Raw genomic sequence first — 20732 nt, 5'->3', positions numbered from 1 at the left:
ACATAAGACTCTATAACTATAATTAACTATAATTATTTTTTGCAGACCATTATACAAATTACATATTCCGTTGAACAACGTAGTGGTCGACTGCAAAACGTCCTTTTATACTGCCATTAAAACCCCACAAAATCCAGCTAGCATATTAGGTTAGCTACAAATTATTGTATCTAGTTGTGTGAAAACAGAATAATACTTATGTTTCATAGTTATAAAAATAGAGAATGTCATTAAGGGAAAAAAATCATGGCTGTTTCACACCATAAATACACAAACGTTTGGCTTGTTTTAGTTAAACCTGACACGTCATTAGCGCCGCCATTTTAGAGCGGTCAGCTTGAATTTTAGAGACTTGAGAGCCAAACGAAGCCCCGTACGACAGTACCTAACCGAGCTGCTTATATCGGCCCCTTAGGAATATGCCCTGGAGCATTTGTGTGTGTGTGTGTGTGTGTGTGTGTGTGTGTGTGTGTGTGTATTAGGACTATAGACAACGTATGAGCAAGTAAATAACAGTAGGGCCACATCAGTAACGACGTTTGTTCATGTATTTACCTTTTGTTTGCAGGTAAGAATTCTTAATTCTTCCCAGTTTCCCCTAATATTTTACTCACAGACCACTATTGTGCGACATTATATCTCTTCTCCTCTTTCTGTAGATGGAAATATACAAAATGTATTTTGTAGAGGCAACATTTTTGATGATTTTGCTAATTTAAATAAAACACTTCAATAAGTTTAATACGTGTTATTGGGTTGGGGTCCTTTGATTTTTTTCCTGTACCACCAGTTCATAGACAGCGATGGATCACTCTCAACTAGTTAAAAAATTAAACTGCATTAACTTAATGAGATTCACTTAAAAGTAGTTTTCGTAGTAGAATAAGTGCCAGCGTTGAACTAAAAGCGAGTATAAATTAGTGTCGCGTAACCTCTTATTTAGTCCTTCACGGTTGCCGTAGCTCGTGGATTTATTATTCAAAATGGCAGCGCCCTTGAAGATGCTCTGTGCTTCAGGTGAGATACAGGTTATTGAAAATATAGCTAGTTACGTTGCTTTTATGGTAGCTCATGCACATTCCTTATTGTATAATCTTTTATTTAAATAGGCAAACCTATTCTTTAAAATTGTTACAGTTCATCATGATCAAATTGCTAGTGTTTTAACTAGCCATCGGCTAACACCGACTCGGACTGCGGGTGGTTTTGGGACGTGATGAGCCAAGTTTTAGCTTTTGTACCATTTACACATATTTTCCTTTCGTGCTTAAGCGTTAAGACACGGCGTGCGGACGTTTACATCTACACGTGCGGCATGTGCTGGGAAGAAGTGGAGACTGGAGTATGTACCTTCTAGCAGATTAACTAACTAACCTAGCTCGCTCGGTGTGTGACATTTTCTGCAAAATCTTAAGCTTCTAGTCCCGACTTAATATGTGTTCACAGTGCATGAATTAACCCGACTTGAATCCGCAGGAACGGATTGTCTTGGACAGGGTCAGAGTACGGACCACTGACAGACCTACCTGACTGGTCCTATGCAGGTGAGAGATTTGACACGCGTGTATATGCAGATATACAGGTCATGAAGTTTGGACGTAGTTTATTTAGTGTGGGATTTTATATGTATTGTTATAGACTTACTATTGGTCTCTTGTAGGATCTTCATATTAAATAACTACACCAATAGCCCCGCATCTCGCATAAATGACGTTAACGATATGATTTAATTACAATTCCAGTGTAATTGTAAAAGCAGCTATAGCACAGACTTCAAATTCCTCAAACTCTGTATAAAATGTTTGCTTTTGTCCCTGAATGTTCCCTTTACAAAAGTAAATAACAAATACAGTTATACCGCAACACTTATTTGGCTGGGTTTGGGCTGTGTGCCTGTACAGATGGCAGACCGGCACCCCTGTTAAAAGGACAAGTCAGAAGGCAGAAGCAGAGAGAGGACTTTGCAGTAAGTTTCACCAGTTTCTCATATTTAATTTGTTTTTCCTTAAATGTTAGACGTGTGTCCTTATAATAAAACATACAAAATAATATGATTAGATTATAATGAGAAAACCCAGTTTGTCGCATGTAACAATGTGTTAATCATACCTAGTCTTAAGTAGTTGTACAGAATTAGCTCATTGTTGATGTATTTGACTAGAAGCTAGTACAGTCTACACCTGAATTCACCGGCTGCCAGGATTCATTGAATTTGTGATTTGAAACAAAAATGAAATGACAATAACCATATGAGCTAATACTTAATAATGATTTTCCTTTTCTGTCAAAGTTTTGTGACACAAAAGAGATTAAAATCATAGTGTTTACAGTGGTAGAAATTGTAATTATTTGTACTGGAGTGCTAAAAAATGACAATATATTTAATGTTTATATATTATAGCTAGGCTGACTCATAGACTCAAATTTTTTTCATGCTTTGTGAGTCTAATTCATTATGGAGCAATATTCTTTGTATAACCAAAGGGGGTGTGTGTGTGTGTGTGTGTGTGTGTGTGTGTGTGTGTGTGTGTGTGTGTGTGTGTGTGTGTGTGTGTGTGACTCAATAGCGGAGAGCAGTGTATCTGAATGCAGAGGTGGACCAGGGAATGGAGACATGGAAGATGAAAAAGAAGGATGAAGAAAAAGCAAAAGAACAGTTAAAATCTTCTATGCTTAAACCTAAAGGAAATCTGTTAATAAAGAAACATCAATAAAGAAGTTGCTTAAAAAATTTTTTTTTAACTGTTTTATTCCTGTTTGCTGCTGTTCAGGTGCCACATTCTGCTAACGGCCACCTGTGATCTGTCACAAAGCAGACCGATGTTCAAGCATGTCCTTGCTTTCAGGAACACATTACTGTGAGCCTCCTGTTGGTATGAATGTTTTCATAATGGCTGTGCGTGAGTGATATGGCCGTATTTCTCAGTTATAGTCTGACGGACGCAGCGTCTTGGTTATTTAGTCGTTTTTATTAAAAAGAAAATAGTCACTAGCTAACTTGCTACACTGGTGGCAACAGCGGAGTAAAGGTCAGCTGAGATGTGGCTTCCTCCATCACCTCCAGTGGCAGCTCCTTCACTTCCACCTCTGACCCTCTGACCCCTGGACGTGAGCCATGGTCTCCCCAGCAGGACTTGTCCCATGATGAATGGGCCTACCTGGATGGTCCTGGTGAGGTCCTGTACTTTGAGCTGTGGGATTATGGAGTGGATAAACTCCTTGAAGAGCGTCACAGGGCCGAGTGGGAGGTCACTGACATGTATGATAACACCCTGTATGAGGGCACCATGTTTACCACCAGCTCAGTGAATTAAACTTTCAAAGCAAAACTTGGCACGTATGTGTCATTTTATGTAGATCTGATTAATTTGGCCAATCAAGGGTTAAATTGTTGCTGTTTTTGAAAGACTTTCAGTGGTGTGGGCACACCGAGGGTTCAGTGAGTATGAAAACACACTCCTGAAAAACTACTCAAAAAGGCTGCTCAAACTATATTGTTGGGTCTTAGGAGTTTTGTAATTAATATGGATGTAAATGCACGCTTTTTGCACACAATATACGTTTGTGTTTCCATCTGTGCAATGTAAAAACTACGAGCCAGCTGTTCGTGTGGCACATTGACCGATTCACATTCACGGTTGTGATTTTAATTTGAATGTTGACATGACCTTGGAATTAAGCTTTGGTGAAGTGGCAGTTCCATCCTGTCCTGCTTTGTGGATTTATGACTGGAATGTGCTGCCGAGGCGGGTGCAGTACGACAGTTATCCAGCAGGGTGCAGTCTTTCACCATTCTGGAGCTAAATTCCACACAGCCGCCATTTTACTTTCCTGTCTGCTCTCTGTCTCTGGGACAGAAGTGGAGGGGAGAAAACTACATAAACAACAGGGGCAGCATTCACATGGAATAGACAGCTGGTTACCTCGTAGTCTATTGTATTACATAGACCATCATACAAATTATAAAAATGGAATTTGTTATAAAACATACATTTGTATTTGGAAAAGAATATACGTTCCACCAGTTATCTGATAACATGCCAGTTCCAAGCATAGACTGCACACCACACAAACCTCACAAGGAAACTCACAAGTTGAGACTGGAAGACTTTAACCTGAGACTCTTGACAGACCAATGATGTCAGCCAGGTGCCACGACCTATGAAAGTAGCCTACCAATCGCTTTCAGTGTGGGTCAGAGCACAAGGGCAAACGTTCTTACCCCTAACTGGTATATAAGTGGAAGGAGAGCACATTGGTTAGAAGAGCGAATGCTTGAAACTGCTGGTTTTTAAATTAGGACAATTAAAAGAAGGTTTTAAGAACTATTAAGAATATTAGCTATTTTAAGAAATATTCTCGGGATTGTAGGCCTATAGGGTTTTATTAGTGATTCTGTAACATTATTTGATGTAGGCTATTTCTGAATGTTTATGTTCTTCGAAGAATGCACTAATGTGAGTATCTGTCAAACTTACTCTTGTCTGAAAAAAATAATTAAGCTGTTGCTATACCAGCAGGATTTGGATCATTTGCAGATTCAGAACTATGTCCCAATTGTCTTTACTCAAGGACTCCCAACTTTTGTAATACAGACAAATAGAATAGAAAAAGACCTTGTTATGGAGCAATATGGGGTTTTGTAGTGTTTACTGGGCTTTACTTCTGAGAATTCTAGACTAATCATAATCACCCAGTAAAGTCATATATCATTGTCTATGCTTTTCTTACCTAATTCTTTCTCTCTGTCTCACACAAAATGCAGTGCAGACACACACTCCCATATGCTCCTGCTGATTTCAGCAGCCTCTCGCCATAATTATGGCTCTAGTCGCTGAATCGTGGAATTCTTTCTCTGTGTTTTTTCTACAGTCTGTTTTACTGGACACGGGATTGGGCCCTGCACTTTGAGTCGGCACTATGGGACTGTTTACTTTTGGACAGTGAAGCTGACACATACAGCAGGAAACCTCTGAACACATTCACATGTACTTAACTCTTAGCAGACCTTTCTCTGCACGCACACACACGCACGCACACACACACACACACACACACACACACACACACACACACACACACACACACACACACACACACACACACACACACACACACACAAACGTGTTTGCACACCTGCTTCAATGTCTTCAATATCAAAGAAAGGCTGAGCTGACAACTTTATCTTATTTAAAACTATGGTGTAATTACATCCCTAAGCATACAGTTTCTGAATTACTTTTCTATACCACACAAGATTTCGTGATACAGACACATATGGGTTTGAGGATCTGGACGTTTTCCTGTTTCCTGAGAAACATTTGTTCTTCTTGTTCTGCAGTCATATCTCCCTCCCCCCTTCTCTGCATGTTGTTTTGGTCAAAAGCTCAGAACGAGACCCAGATGTTGCTTATTGTGCAGCAGGGAGAGGAGGTGGGGGTGAAAGAGAGTGAGAGAAAGAGCAGAGTCCATTAACACTCGTATTCAAAATGGCAAGGACAGGAAACGAGAGAAAACGGGTGGGGAAGAAGAGGCAGAGTAAAAGTGTGTGTGTGTGTGTGTGTGTGTGTGAGAGAGACCCCCAATGTCTCTGATGTGGTTTGGTAAACAGTATTGCTTGTGACACCCCTGTGAGGTATAGAGGGAGGTCTGTGAGTAGGCTAAGGTCACTGTGCTGCGGTGTTTTGGTTTGGACTGGAGGTTCTGATTCAGCAAAGCACATCCTGCTGTATGTGTGTGTGTGTGTGTGTGCCAATCCACAGAGGTTACTGGGGCAAACACTCAGTGATGAGGTTCCACACCCATATGCAAAACTCTTAATGTGGACTGACTATGAATGATGAGGAGAGAAGGGGCTCTTTTCAATTGAGGTTCAGTGCTGACTAACACTACCACAGCAGAAAAGATCAGTAACAACAAACACATGTAGAACACAAGATGATCCCACAAAAGCAACACAAGGAACCCTATGGAGCTGAAAGCAGTGCACGACCCCCCGGGACAGTTTGGTCCTTGCAGCGTTCTGTCACGTCACAGGCCACCAGGCTTGTGTCTTCAACCTCATCTCTATTACGCTCACTCATGAGCTCACAGGGTTGTAAACTTTTAGAGAAAATGGCCAAGCATGCTATGAGCTTCACTGTAGCCCAGGTTGATTAAACACACCCACACGTACACACGCTCACACACACACACACCCAATCTCAATTGCAAGCAGCTGTCTAGGCCTCATTCTGCTGGCCAGCTGTAGGGATGTGTGTGTGTGCGTGTGTGTGTAGATGTCTTGGTCTATCCCTCCAGACAGGAATGAACCAAAGCCTGAGCTTTGCCACATGGGCACCATCTGTTCTAAGTGCAGGGCAAAGAGGAGATGTGCTAATATCTCCCTGTTCTAAGGGCAGAACAGAGAGGAGATGTACTAATTTCTCCCTGTTCTAGGAGCAGAGCAGAGAGGAGTTGAAACTCTGGATGTGAAGGAACTAAATGGGAAACATAAATCATTGAAATGTTAAAATGTTTATTTCTTAGACTCTTATGCTAACAATAAGAGGCACAAAAAAGGAGCAGTTGATGTAAGTTAATCAGAAAACAGAGAAGTAGAGACAGAGACAGAAGTAAAGTAGATGAACAGATGGTGAGGGAGATGGAGAGAGGGAGAAGAGACAGAGTGGGCGAAAGAAAGAAAGGAGAGGGGAAAAGGGGTAGTGAGAGAGAGAGAAATTCTTAAGGGATAACAGGAATAAGAAAGCATAAACAGATAGAGAAATGTTTGTGGTGAGGGAGGCATGGTTTCAGTTAAAAGCCTTATAAAGAAGAACAACTGTAGAAAGGGGAGAGAAAGAGCAAAAAGGAATGAGAAGGAGAGAGGGAGAGAGGGAGAGGTGGAAGAGTAGCCAAAAAGGAAATGGCAAAGCAGTTTGGAAAAGTAGTTTAAAGAATCTTGGGGGCAAGAGAGCCTACCATGCATTCTTATTCACTCTTCAAAAGACAGTTCAGTGTAGCTGCATGCCTAACTGTGCAAATCCTGAAAACAGGACACACACACGCACGCGCGCGCACACACACACACACACACACACACACACACACACACACACACACACACACACACACACACACACACACACACACGTGCATCTAGTATGATCCATTAAACACTCCCCATTCCTGACAAGTCACAGACTGTTATGCCTCATTGTTTTGCACAGGAACATGTGAAAATAACGTCACACACACACACTGGCATTTTTACTTCTGCATTAAAACCATGAATCATGAATGCTAGAAGGAACCTAGATGAGATGTTAGTAGAAGGAGAAGTTGGAAATAATTACAGGAGGAATTACAAAAGGAAATAATATTTCCACAAAATACTTTATTTTGTTCATTCCCCAAACACAAAAAATGCCTAAATCAAGCAGGAATCATATTCCCTTATATTTACAATATATCATTATAAATATCATTATCATTATCATTGTTAAGACTAATTACACTTTGATGTGGATGTATGTGCATTCAAAAAAATACATAGCACCATTTTTTCTAGAAACAGATTTATTCCATTTCAGATATGCTCCACCCATGACAACAAGACGGTTTCCAGGAAGAAACCATCTGAATACAACAACCCAATCCAATTGAGGTTTTGCCTGAAGGCAAGTAAACATCACTTTTGAAAAGAAACTGTGACCTGCCACTGTGGTTACTGCTTGTGTGTCGTGTGTTTGTGCGGGACCTTCTGCATAATCATTTTTATGGCTTTTCTACGTTTCTGAATCATTCACACCAATCAGTTGTGGGATCCTGATGCAAGAACCTGATATTTCTAACATTAAAAATAAAACTGGTTCGTTTTTGAGACCAGTCACAATCTGCCTCTGCCCAGCAGGACTTAAATTGACGAACAAATTAAGGACAAGACAAGACTACATGTGGAGAACAATAATAATAATAACCATAGTTATAACAACAATATCAATCATCAATTAACATTAATAACAATAGTAGATGGTAACAAACACTTTATAACATTAATATCTGGATTTGTACCTGCAAGACAGACTGGCCTCCTAGAGCTGAGCCTCACTCTCTCCCTGAACTCTAACCTTTCACCCTTTCAAATATAGCAGTCCCTACTATTGAAAACACCATACTCTATTTCTTTAAGGCAAAATTCACAGGAGTCAAATATTGTAGCTCAAGTTCATGCATGTCTATGGACAACAGTGGAAAACAGACCCGTGTAGGTCATATCCCTCAAACGTAGGCGCTGAATTCCTTTGCTGAAGGAATTCTAGGAAAGGACGTTTCCCGGCAAACAACTATGTGGTAATTTAGCACATACTTCTAGGAGTTAAAACCAAAGATGAGATGAAAAATAAAGGAAGCAAAAAAAAAGAAAAAAAAAAGCACTCATTCACACAGCAAATGGCTGGAATCGTTTGATTAGGGAGAGAGAGGTTTAAAGAGAGGAGGAAGGAGACACGAGACATTATAAAAGTGCTTCAATTTCATTCACTAAAAACCAAAAAACGTGTTTTTTTTTTCAATGGGAGGCTCCCTCCTCTTCTCCACGTCTCTCTCTCGCCGTGAGTCTGTTTATACCGACAGAGGCATACAAGTAACTGCCAAGACAATACGCACTCTTCCCCTCTTACAGACGCTTCTCTTCTTCATCCCTCGCTCCCTGCCTCTTCCCGCTTTCTTTGCCTTCACGCGGTTCTGTGAAAAACCCCCAAACGCCATGTCGTCTCCGTCCCATAATGCATGTGTCCCTCTCCGCCAGGCCCGCTCCCCTCTTGCGTCCTGGTCCCTCCTCCCTCCCCCAGCCCTGCATCCCTAGACCTTGTCCAGTAGGGAGCGGTGGCAGTAAAGCAGGCGCCGTGGGGTTCCATAGCGACGGAAGAACAGCAGAGCTCCCAGAGTGACGAGCACGCAAGCCAATAGGAAGAGAGGGACCACAATAGCTACCGCCCCTCCTGGAATGCCACCCGGTGACTCATCCACCTCAATTATGATCACTTCCTTATCATGCCTCTCCTTCTTTGTAGGCTCCTCCCCCTCACAGCCCATCCAGTCCGTCAGGACAGACTTTGGGTAGCCAGACTCCACCTTCATTTGCCGGTTGTCGAACATCCAGTATTTGTTGGCTTTGTAAAAGTTGGTATAGGCTGAGTGAGACAGAAGGGAGATATTTGTAAGATATCCGTGACATGCCTGCTGCACATCACCATAGTCATCAGCAACACAGTAGCGTCTCTACGAAGAAATGTATCTGATCTTCCGAAAAAAAACATTCCACATTGCACACAAAGTAGGATGTACACTGCTGAATCAGAGCTCACTGCCCAACACCCAAAACACCATGAAACCATGACTTAAGGTTAGTCATATCCTGCTCAAGACCACACACACACACACACACACACACACACACACACTCTGGTACCTCCATCGTCGCTCATAATGGATCCTTTGATATTGTCAGGAACTCCTTGCCACATGCTGATAGGTTTAGGGTAGTCTGCCTCAACAGAGCGTGTGTTCTCATTGAAGCGGTAATATCTGCACACAGAATGGAAGCGGGTCAGCAGGGTGATGGGGTGACGTGAGGAGAGGAAGCAGCCGCATGCAGACAGCAGGAAGGAGGAGATGACCAACGTAGAAGAGGAACAAGGCTTAGGGATTAATGACGCAGTGCATCGTGGGCAATGCTGTCACGTCTGTCTCCCAGATGTAACTTCCTCACGACAAACTTACTTGCTTCCTCTGAAGAAGTATGTGTATCCGGTGGGGGTGTAGTAGAGGGCAGAATCGAGCCGGTCTCTGGGAAGGCCCGTGCCCAGCTCCTTAAAGGTTTTAGGGTATCCTGCGTCCATACTGTTCTCACTAAACACCCAGTATTTGTCACCTGCAAAAAGTGTGTGAGAGAGAGAGATAGAGAGGGGGGATGAACTCCTCAATATAACGATGACCTGCGGAGCTGTGTGCGGTGTGAGCACAGCTGGCTGCGTACCTTTAAAGAACACAAACTTCCCGTCCGAGCGCTCATAGGCGGCGTTGATGGAGGGGGGCAGACCCTTCCAGAAGTGTCCGATAGGCATGGGGTAACCCTCCTGTGGCTTCCCACCACGCATCCGCCAGAACCACTTCTCCTGCAGGACGGGGAGGGAACAGACAGGACCCTGTGTTACACTGCGAGTGTGTTACATCCTCCCAGCTTGTGGTACAACAACCAGTGAATTAGCTGTTAGCAAATCAGCTGGTTTGTTGGTACAGCAGACTGTCTTACTGCCAGTCAAATCAGTATCTGGCTCTTTGGGTAATTAGCATGTCTCGCTGCCCTAGTAAACCACTAGGGTGCTAGCACTGTTGTAGCTAGGTGAGCAGAATCGGTTGTGTAGTGCGATTGTTCAAGTGACACTGTAGAGACGCTTGGAGACTCTGCTTACCTTAAAGACAAACATCTCTCCCCGCAGGACAGCGATGGTGTCAAAGTGGCCCTCGCAGATGTCAGGGCCGAAGGAGGGGCGGTCCGGCCTGGTGGTGGGGCGTGGGGCCGGGGGTTTGGGCACCTCTCCTGCCCGAACACCTACAGGCGGGGAGAGAACGCTGAACCTTATGGACAATACTGCATTGGCTTTATCTAAAATCTTTCCCAAAGGACCTTTTATGGTATGCAACATAATGCCAGCAGACCAACCGTAAATCTGCTGGATGCCCCGTCTGTCGTCATCGGGCAGCACGAAGTTCTCCGTGTCCATCCACTGGTAGAAGGGTGCCATGATGGCGGAGGGGTCCCCTGAGTGCTCCAGACCCAGGGCGTGGCCCAGCTCATGCACCGTCACCAGGAACACGTCATTGCCTGGGGCGGGGCAGGGTGAAAAAGGCGGGAAAAGACCAGTACAGGTCAGTACAGGAGAATACAGAAGACCACTACTGTTCTCACACTGCCCTCCTCAATACACTCCCTTACCTCCTTGGTCGACGTTGCCAGTCGTCCACGGCTCGGCCGCATCAAAGTGCGTATCGCCCCCTATCCCGGGCCCGGGGAAGTAGGCGTGGGCCAAGAAGCCCCCCTCGCCGTCGAAAGGCGTGCTGTCGCCGTGGAAACCCTCAGCGAAGAAGAGCATGATGTCAGCGAACTTGTCCGGCTTGTCTTTGATGTGGCTGTACTGGAGCTCGCGGAAGGTCAACGGGGTCACCGACTCCCACACCTTGAAGGCCTTCCGAATGGCCTTATGGGTGGCCACCTCTCCCACTTTAGAAGAGTAGTTCTGGATGCTGAGAAACAAGAACCACACAGCGCTCATGTACATACGCATAATTATGTGCATAATCCGTGTATCTTCTAAACATAATTATTAAAATATATTAATATGATCAGTTTCACACTGGCGTTTCCTGCATGGCGTTCTCACCTGAAGGTGATGTCTCTTTTCTCCCATTTCAGGCCCTGCGCGACGTAGCGTCTCCTCCTCAGGTGACTCTTCATTTCACTTCCGAACTTATCCGGAACGCCGCAGCGTGGCCTCTGCATCGCCCTGGCAACAGAACCAACACATTTGGACACTTCAGTCATCATCAGTCAGCAGCCTGCTCATTGACCCCCCCCCCCTCAGTAATTAAGCACAGGAGTGTCCTGTTGTGTGATTGGCTGGATTGGGCATAAGGGCGCACTCACTTGAGTGTGCCAGGGTCCAGGGTTCCTGTGACAGTGAGACCATAGAACCTCTGCATGGCAGAGACAGCACTGGTGATGGATTTAGGTGACCGGATTGCCTGTGCCCGCACGTCTCCGGGAGGAAGATACCCATACTGCTGTAGCCACACCTGAGAGAGAGATAGAGAGAGAGAGATTGAGAGAGAGAGAGAGAGAGATTGAGAGAGAGAGTGAGACGGACAAAGACAGATGATGAAACCCAAATATGACCTCATTTAATTATAGTCATCAAGTATAATTAACTCACAACCTGCTGTTTTCTCTTGGTTGTTTCTATACCAGTCATTTGATTACAGCAACATTTCAACCTGATATAACGTCTAAAATAGAGAACAAAAAATCTTCTAAACAGCCGGGAATAACGTACGTCTGCATGGTCAGGATTGTGTACTGAGTCAGAGGAGTTTCCCTTGTGTAACGCTCAAAGCTCTGTAAATGATTCAAATTCAAAGACGGCCAAATAAAAACTTGCTGGAATAAATTAACATAAGTAATAGTGTTATAAATTGGTAAGTAATACCAGGTGTGTGTCTCCTTAAGACCCTGGATGAACCTAAGTGTGTGTGTGTGTGTGTGCACATGTGTGAGCCTATGTGTGTGGGCCTTCACTGAACTCAAAGGTGTGTTGGAGCTCAGTCTTGTTGAAAGTATTTTGGGCCAACTGTGTGACTGAAACAGGAAGTGTTGGTAGTGTCTTACAAAAATAAACCTTCATGACAGAGAGAAGAGATCCACAGAGAAAACATACAGAATAAAACACATGAACCTTGCTATAATTATAACTTGACGACAGTAGTCATGGCCACAGCTTCAAAGCATCACATCCTCATAAATGTCCTTTATTTTTGTGAGAATTTACACCCGGCTTTGAAGATGTAACTAAGATAAAAGTTAAATAAAAACTCAAATACACCCGCATACTAGCAGTCTCTTTCTCTCTCTCTCTCTTTCACACACACACACACACACACACACACACACACACACACACACACACACACACACACACACACACACACACACACACACACACACACACACACACACACACACACACACACACACACACACACCCTTCTGCCATTACACCTATGACCATGAAGTCTGAGGAAGTGCTGTAATCTAACTGGGGTATATTCCCCACTGGTTGTGGGCTATTTTACTATTGTCCTCTTTGCACCAACCTGCAAATCGTTTAGCAACATGTTTCACCAAGAAATGCAGAGAAACATTAACAAACAGCAGGCCTGGATTCTACAGAGAAACACCCTAAATATTCTGAACTACCAAAGGACCTGATTCAGCTGAAAACCCAGAGACCCAAACCCACAGCTATGGGGCAAAACAATACCAATCTCTTCTCGGACCATATCAGTGTCAAGAAAAAAAAAACACAATGTCCTCATTTCCGCCTCCGAAGCATAAAGCCTTATAATAGAATTTCCATTAAGAGGCGGATGTGTGACTCTAGGACTTGGTGTGTGCAGGGACTAAGGGTTATGGTTCAGACAGCCTCTGTCTCCACTCTGACCACAGACTCAGTTAAAGAAATTACAAAGGATTCTTCAGTAATGGTTCAGCCCCTAGACCTCACAAGCGCTCTTTCTCTCTGTCCCTCTCTCCGTCTCCCGTTCTACGCAGCGTTTCCCTCCATCTCCGCCCTGTTTTCACAAGCCTGAGGCTGTAGCGTTTACTGCAAAGGACTCCAGCACTCCGGGCTGTCCGCGGGACAGGGATGTTTATGGGACACACTTATTCACGGGAGTGGTGGGTGTCCAGACAAACATATACTGACCTCTGCCCCTGAACAGAGTGGGATGTGAGGGGCGGGAGGTAGGCTGTGTGTGGGAGGTGTGGGGCAGGAGGTGAGGGTTGGGGTGGTAGGCCGTAAGCAGGCGGCAGGTTTCCGGGAGCTCAAGACAACTACCATGAGCTCGGCCATTACTGATTCTGAAACATCAGTTTCTGAAGAACAGAACTTTCAGTAATCCATCCATGGCATTATGTTAAACGTAAATCCCTGATAAATAAAGTGCTGTGAATGGGTAAAGCTTCCCCCTATCTCCCATCTTAAGGCATTCCCCTCTCTCTTTGTCTTTCCTTTGTTCTTTCTTTCAGTCCCTCTCTCCTTTCCCCTCCGTCTTTATCTTCGTCTTGCAGAGTTGTTCTCTGTCTCTCTTTCTGTTCTATCCCACTTTCCCAATACGTCTGAGGACCCTTTCTGCCTCACTCAAGCCCCAGGTCTCTTCTCGCTGCTGCCACATATCCCATCATGCACCAGGCCTCTGGGACTCCCAGCGGTGAGTGTCAAAGGTTCTATTTAGAACCCGTCCTCTGCTCCTCTGGCTGGGGGAGAAGGGATCACTGTGTGAGTCCTGCACAGACAGGTAGCCTTTATTGAGTCCCCTGCACCTCAGGCAGTCTGAGAAACCTTCATGTACTGCTCAGACTTGGTGTTGCCTTTAAGTACTGCACTCAGATCAGTGTAAGAGCGCCGATGGAGATATTGCCTTTCATCTCCAAAGGACTCAGTGAAAACCATCTCACAAGCAGAGCAGTAGAATGAATCAGCCCCGTGAAACAGTCCAGATGTGTTCTTCCTTCAGTTACTATGCAGCCCAATCAATTAACTGTTTGATAATTACAAAAATAGAGCACGGCTGGCTCTAATTGAAAAGGAAAAATTACAGAAGAAGCTCCCTTGCCACTAAACATAACCATATGCTATGACCTCACTTACAGAAGTGACAGCATGGTAAACATTCATGGCTGTGGAGGCGCAAATGACATCAGCACCTCCAGCATCTGCAAATTTATATTAAACGTGTTAAACCTACTGTAGGTGCACTGCCATAAACAGAGTTACATTTACCACTACTCAGAAATTGTAGCGTTTACCTCATGCTGTTGTTCCCCTAATGAATCAGTGTTTTATAGGAAATAAACAGGCACGTATCTTCCCAGAACCGTTTTTGAGAAGAAGAAATTGCACATCTCTGCAGTTTGCACCCTTTTTGGAGTTGTCTTCTTTGTCATGCCCTCTGACCGCATGACACAGAAATGGGAGCCAGTGCAACGGTTTTGCGTTTAATAGAGCAAACTGACAGTGGATCCTCTGACCGCCGTAAAAGTTTCCAGTCCAAAAAGGATCCTGTGGATTTTCAAAGCTCGTCAGCTTTTTTTCTTTAGGAATGCAAGTATGCAGAGAGGGGGACTGAGAGGGAGATAGAAGAAGATAGAGAAGGAAAGAGAGATAAAGAAAGAAAGAATGAGAGACGGAGAGAGCAGAAACAGATGCAGATAAGAAGAACAAAGGCTTAAAATGATGGAAGTCGAAGCACAAGGTAGAGACCGGCTGGGAGAGGGGTGGAGGTAGAGAGAGGGGTGGAGGTAGAGAGAGGGGTGGAGGTAGGGATGGGGGTGGAGGTAGGGAGAGGGGTGGAGGTAGAGAGAGGGGTGGAGGTAGAGAGAGGGGTGGAGGTAGGGAGAGGGGTGGAGGTAGAGAGAGGGGTGGAGGTAGGAAGAGGGGTGGAGGTAGGGAGAGGGGTGGAGGTAGAGAGAGGGGTGGAGGTAGAGAGAGGGGTGGAGGTAGGGATGGGGGTGGAGGTAGAGATGGGGGTGGAGGTAGGGAGAGGGGTGGAGGTAGGGAGAGGGGTGGAGGTAGGGATGGGGGTGGAGGTAGGGATGGGGGTGGAGGTAGAGATGGGGTGGAGGTAGGGAGAGGGGTGGAGGTAGGGAGAGGGGTGGAGGTAGAGAGAGGGGTGGAGGTAGGGAGAGGGGTGGAGGTAGAGAGAGGGGTGGAGGTAGGGAGAGGGGTGGAGGTAGGGAGAGGGGTGGAGGTAGGGATGGGGGTGGAGGTAGAGATGGGGGTGGAGGTAGGGAGAGGGGTGGAGGTAGGGAGAGGGGTGGAGGTAGGGATGGGGGTGGAGGTAGGGATGGGGGTGGAGGTAGAGATGGGGTGGAGGTAGGGAGAGGGGTGGAGGTAGGGAGAGGGGTGGAGGTAGAGAGAGGGGTGGAGGTAGGGAGAGGGGTGGAGGTAGGGAGAGGGGTGGAGGTAGGGATGGGGGTGGAGGTAGAGATGGGGGTGGAGGTAGAGAGAGGGGTGGAGGTAGGGAGAGGGGTGGAGGTAGAGAGAGGGGTGGAGGTAGGAAGAGGGGTGGAGGTAGGGAGAGGGGTGGAGGTAGGAAGAGGGGTGGAGGTAGGGAGAGGGGTGGAGGTAGGGAGAGGGGTGGAGGTAGGAAGAGGGGTGGAGGTAGGGAGAGGGGTGGAGGTAGGAAGAGGGGTGGAGGTAGGGAGAGGGGTGGAGGTAGGGAGAGGGGTGGAGGTAGGGAGAGGGGTGGAGGTAGGGATGAGGTGGAGGTAGGGAGAGGGTTGGAGGTAGGGAGAGGGGTGGAGGTAGGGATGGGGTGGAGGTAGGGAGAGGGGTGGAGGTAGGGATGGGGTGGAGGTAGGGAGAGGGGTGGAGGTAGGTAGAGGGGTGGAGGTAGGGAGAGGGGTGGAGGTAGAGAGAGGGGTGGAGGTAGAGAGAGGGGTGGAGGTAGGAAGAGGGGTGGAGGTAGGGATGGGGGTGGAGGTAGGGAGAGGGGTGGAGGTAGGGAGAGGGGTGGAGGTAGGGATGGGGTGGAGGTAGGGAGAGGGGTGGAGGTAGAGAGAGGGGTGGAGGTAGGGAGAGGGGTGGAGGTAGAGAGAGGGGTGGAGGTAGGGAGAGGGGTGGAGGTAGGGATGGGGTGGAGGTAGGGAGAGGGGTGGAGGTAGGAAGAGGGGTGGAGGTAGGAAGAGGGGTGGAGGTAGGGAGAGGGGTGGAGGTAGGGATGGGGGTGGAGGTAGGGAGAGGGGTGGAGGTAGGGATGAGGTGGAGGTAGGGATGGGGGTGGAGGTAGGAAGAGGGGTGGAGGTAGGGATGGGGTGGAGGTAGGAAGAGGGGTGGAGGTAGGGATGGGGTGGAGGTAGAGAGAGGGGTGGAGGTAGGAAGAGGGGTGGAGGTAGGGATGGGGTGGAGGTAGGAAGAGGGGTGGAGGTAGGGAGAGGGGTGGAGGTAGGGAGAGGGGTGGAGGTAGGGAGAGGGGTGGAGGTAGGGATGGGGGTGGAGGTAGGGAGAGGGGTGGAGGTAGGGAGAGGAGTGGAGGTAGAGAGAGGGGTGGAGGTAGGGAGAGGAGTGGAGGTAGAGAGAGGGGTGGAGGTAGAGAGAGGGGTGGAGGTAGGGAGAGGGGTGGAGGTAGGGATGGGGGTGGAGGTAGGGAGAGGGGTGGAGGTAGGGAGAGGAGTGGAGGTAGGGAGAGGGGTGGAGGTAGGGATGAGGTGGAGGTAGGAAGAGGGGTGGAGGTAGGGATGGGGTGGAGGTAGAGAGAGGGGTGGAGGTAGGAAGAGGGGTGGAGGTAGGGAGAGGAGTGGAGGTAGGGAGAGGGGTGGAGGTAGGGATGGGGTGGAGGTAGAGAGAGGGGTGGAGGTAGGAAGAGGGGTGGAGGTAGGGAGAGGAGTGGAGGTAGGGAGAGGGGTGGAGGTAGGGATGAGGTGGAGGTAGGAAGAGGGGTGGAGGTAGGGATGGGGGTGGAGGTAGGGAGAGGGGTGGAGGTAGGAAGAGGGGTGGAGGTAGGGAGAGGGGTGGAGGTAGGGAGAGGAGTGGAGGTAGAGAGAGGGGTGGAGGTAGGGATGGGGTGGAGGTAGAGAGAGGGGTGGAGGTAGGGAGAGGGGTGGAGGTAGGGAGAGGAGTGGAGGTAGAGAGAGGGGTGGAGGTAGGGAGAGCCTTGCACCAGAGCTTGAGCGAGACAGACTGACTCAGTTGTTCCAACGAGATTTGTGCCAGCGGAAAAAACAGGGAATTGTGGTCATCAGCGCCGGAGTCTCAGTCTCGCACAGCCTCTGTGCGCAGTTCCTAAGATCACTGACCTATTTAACTTCACACTCACCTGAAACCCACCAACGACAAACACAATGGGTTTGTTAGGGTGCAGTATCTGAACCCTGCCGGGGTTTGTTAGGGTGCAGTATCTGAACCCTGTCTGGGTTTGTTAGGGTGTAGTATGTTTATATAAACAGTGAATGAAGAGTAATACACACGCATGAGTCAAGGCAAACGTCCCAGATCACAACCATGAACAATGTTAAACTGTCCTGCCAGCCTATCAGGATAGAGGGGTCTGCAAATCTGAGATGGTATTCTCTGTTTGAGCCTATAGTCATGCTCACACACACACACACATGCAGATTCTGCAGTAAGAGCAAAGCTGGTGAGCTCTTACAACATCTGTAATATTACTTGGGATGAATACATCATCATTCTGTGGGCTGCAAGCAGTGGAGGAGGTTGAGAAAGAGAGAGGGGAGAGAGAGGGGAGAGAGAGAAAGAGAGAGAGAGAAAGAGAGAGAGAGAAAGGGAGGGATTAGAGAATCATCCAGCAGTTTTCCATAAGGTCTATGACTTTTCTTTCCTTACAAATTTTCAACAACAGCACCTGTAACAACAACATCAGGTTTATACTGTTGCATCATGGGATAGCTATAAGGGTTTAAAGGGTTCTACACCAGTCAGTAGATGGAGACAGAGAGGGAGACTGCACAAACAGATGAAGATTTTTTATTTTATAAAAGACTGGACCTAAAGGCATCATGCAGATTCAATGAATAAAGCACATTAATCAGGAAAAGCACATTGTTTAGGGTACTTCCTTAGGGATGCTGCTTAGGGCACTTCTTTAGGGATACTGCTTAGGGCACTTCCTTAGGGATGCTGCTTAGGGCACTTCCTTAGGGATGGTGCTTAGGGCACTTCCGTAGGGATGTTGCTTAGGGCACTTCCTTAGGGATGCAGCTTAGGGGACTTGCTTAGAGACGCTGCTTAGGGCACTTCTTTAGGGATACTGTTTAGGGCACTTAGGGATGCTACTTAGTGCACTTCTTTAGGACTACTGCTTAGGGCAATTCCTTTTACATAATTTAGCACGTGAAACAGAAAGACTGGTAGGCTACTCACTAATACACCAGGTAGACTCGAAGTGCACTCGGAGCAAACAGAGAAGTGTTAGCACAATCTGCACTAACGCTTGTTTAGCTCATGCTCCTTTAACCATGTCCATGTTTCGAGAGACATGCACACGTCCTTTTCCATCTGGGATTTGACCTCGCCTGTGACCTTTTTCACTTGAGTCACGTGACTCGTCTGTGCTGAATTCTCCGCCGGCAGCCAGCCTTGGCCGCATCTCACAGCATTTCAGAAATGCAAAGGACAGGAGGAGGAGTGTGATGATGAAGGTGAGATAAACGCAGTGCACTCCTGCAGACGGGCTGATCACACAGAGATGAATTCTTGGACACACCTCCAGATTTTAATTAGGTGTGCAAAAAGTTATTTCTTTCTGGTTTTTTTTTCTAGCTTGCAAACCACTGTACATCCAGACAGTCTGCATCTCTCTGGCAGACATCAGTGGGTTGATCACAGGTTGTGTGTAACCCACAGAGATGAGGTCAACTTGAGACGTTTTATTATTCTCAGGGATGGACTCCCTGACACAGACTAGTCCTGGACTACAAAGGATTTTTATAAGTAATCCCCCCTCCCCAGTACGTGTAACTCACTCCAGGCCTAAACTCCCACTCTGAGAATGGCCAGTAATATTCAGTCAAGTGAACAAAGGGAAAATCAATAACATTTGAAAGAGGGTACATGACATTAATAGACTTTTTCCATTCTCAATACCAGGATACTTAGATGTTTAGAATTACTTATTTTCAGTTATGTGATATTTACATATAACTAAGAATAGTGAAACCAAGAATACACAATAGGGACATAATATTATACTGAGATTATAGTGCTACATGTTACATATGTGATATGCCTTGGAGTATTAAAACACACTGATAATCTGACTTGGATTAATAGTGAATTGCATTATTTCTATCAAAACGTTAGAAAATTCTGTGACTTTTTACTAAAACACCCATAAATCACACGTCAGTAACATCTTTATCAGTCTGTAATTGTACTCGTCTGTAATTGTAGTGTTGATACACACATACACGACACTAGTGAGGTGTGTTGGTCGTGATTGTCCGCAGATGCATGCGAGTGAGAACTGACCTCCGGTCTGACTGTCTTCTCGCTTCCACTCCGAGCCACGAGGACACTGGCCAGTGCCAGCAGCAGTAGTGAAGGTAACGACTCAACCTGCATTATCAGTCCTAAAAGCGCGATACGGCCGAGCCAACCCTCAAAAAATTCAACAAACAGAAAAACTCGATGGCCTTTCCTAAGGTAACGTTACCTCCCGACTTTCGTTTGGTACAGTTTCTTAAATCAAATCATTCCAAAACGTGGGGGGAAAGTCCTGAAAACCCTTTGCTTGTCCTAAACCGAACATCAACCATGTAAATAAAAAAATCCTATGAAGGCTTTAATAGTCACCACACGTGAACGCCTTTTGAGATGTAATAAAAGGCCTTTAGAAAAGTAATATCTCAATGCGAAAACACGCCATTAAACTGCAGTTCTATATGTTGTCGTGTCTCATCTTGTCTGAACGTCTCTCTCTGTCCCGACCCGCGAGCGCTCCTCCGAAGTTGCAGACGTGGTCGCGCGCGTCGTCTCGTGCGCTGTCCTTCATAACAGTGTAGCAGGCAAGAAAGAAGTTAAAAAAGTTTCTCCCTCCCCCTGTGGAAAGCATCAGGGATCTCACAGTGGGAGTTCAGAAGTGATATTACACAGTGGATACTTCTGAAAGCTCATCCTAAACATCGGATTTTAAAATTCTTCAGTGCTTCATCAGACCTGAGTTTATACATTATAACTTGTATAACTTTAGTGTTATACAAAACGCTACAATAAATAGACAAAAGTTAACCTATACTACTACCTCGGCAACCTTTGCCCTCTGGTTCACTACTTCAAGAAAAGTTTTGTCCACATTTGAATGAATAAATATACGAAAACGGCAGCTTTACTTTTTTTCTCCACTGTAAATGAAATTGTATTAAAAACAGATTGTACCCCTAAACTGCACCCTAAAAGCCG

The 20732-nt window shown here is 46.2% G+C and overlaps 2 protein-coding genes across 3 annotated transcripts; one reads left to right on the top strand and one right to left on the bottom strand.

Annotated features, from left to right (window-relative positions):
* The first annotated feature begins 937 nt into the window (after window positions 1–937).
* Window positions 938–2718, top strand: LOC143474900 (large ribosomal subunit protein mL52-like). The gene is made up of 5 exons (XM_076972562.1): window positions 938–1017; window positions 1273–1342; window positions 1477–1544; window positions 1902–1966; window positions 2568–2718. The coding sequence occupies exons 1-5, from the start codon at window positions 984–986 to the stop codon at window positions 2712–2714; spliced, it is 384 nt and encodes a 127-aa protein (XP_076828677.1). The 5' UTR covers window positions 938–983; the 3' UTR covers window positions 2715–2718.
* A 5787-nt stretch (window positions 2719–8505) lies between these two features.
* On the bottom strand, window positions 8506–20352 carry LOC143474898 (matrix metalloproteinase-14-like). 2 transcript variants are annotated; one of them, XM_076972561.1, is made up of 10 exons: window positions 19803–20350; window positions 11687–11835; window positions 11424–11546; window positions 10979–11286; window positions 10706–10867; window positions 10455–10594; window positions 10019–10157; window positions 9763–9913; window positions 9452–9567; window positions 8506–9173 (listed from the first exon to the last, which is right to left on the bottom strand). In XM_076972561.1, the coding sequence occupies exons 1-10, from the start codon at window positions 19893–19895 to the stop codon at window positions 8842–8844; spliced, it is 1713 nt and encodes a 570-aa protein (XP_076828676.1). In that variant the 5' UTR covers window positions 19896–20350; the 3' UTR covers window positions 8506–8841. The 2 variants fall into 2 exon arrangements, with proteins under 2 accessions (XP_076828676.1, XP_076828675.1); XM_076972560.1 differs by having other exon boundaries at window positions 10455–10867; window positions 19803–20352.
* Between the last annotated feature and the right edge of the window lie 380 nt (window positions 20353–20732).

This window comes from Brachyhypopomus gauderio, chromosome 14, assembly GCF_052324685.1.
Source record: "Brachyhypopomus gauderio isolate BG-103 chromosome 14, BGAUD_0.2, whole genome shotgun sequence".
Taxonomy (NCBI): domain Eukaryota; kingdom Metazoa; phylum Chordata; class Actinopteri; order Gymnotiformes; family Hypopomidae; genus Brachyhypopomus; species Brachyhypopomus gauderio.
Note: the sequence above shows the minus strand (reverse complement) of the source record. Positions and strands in the feature narration are given on the sequence as shown.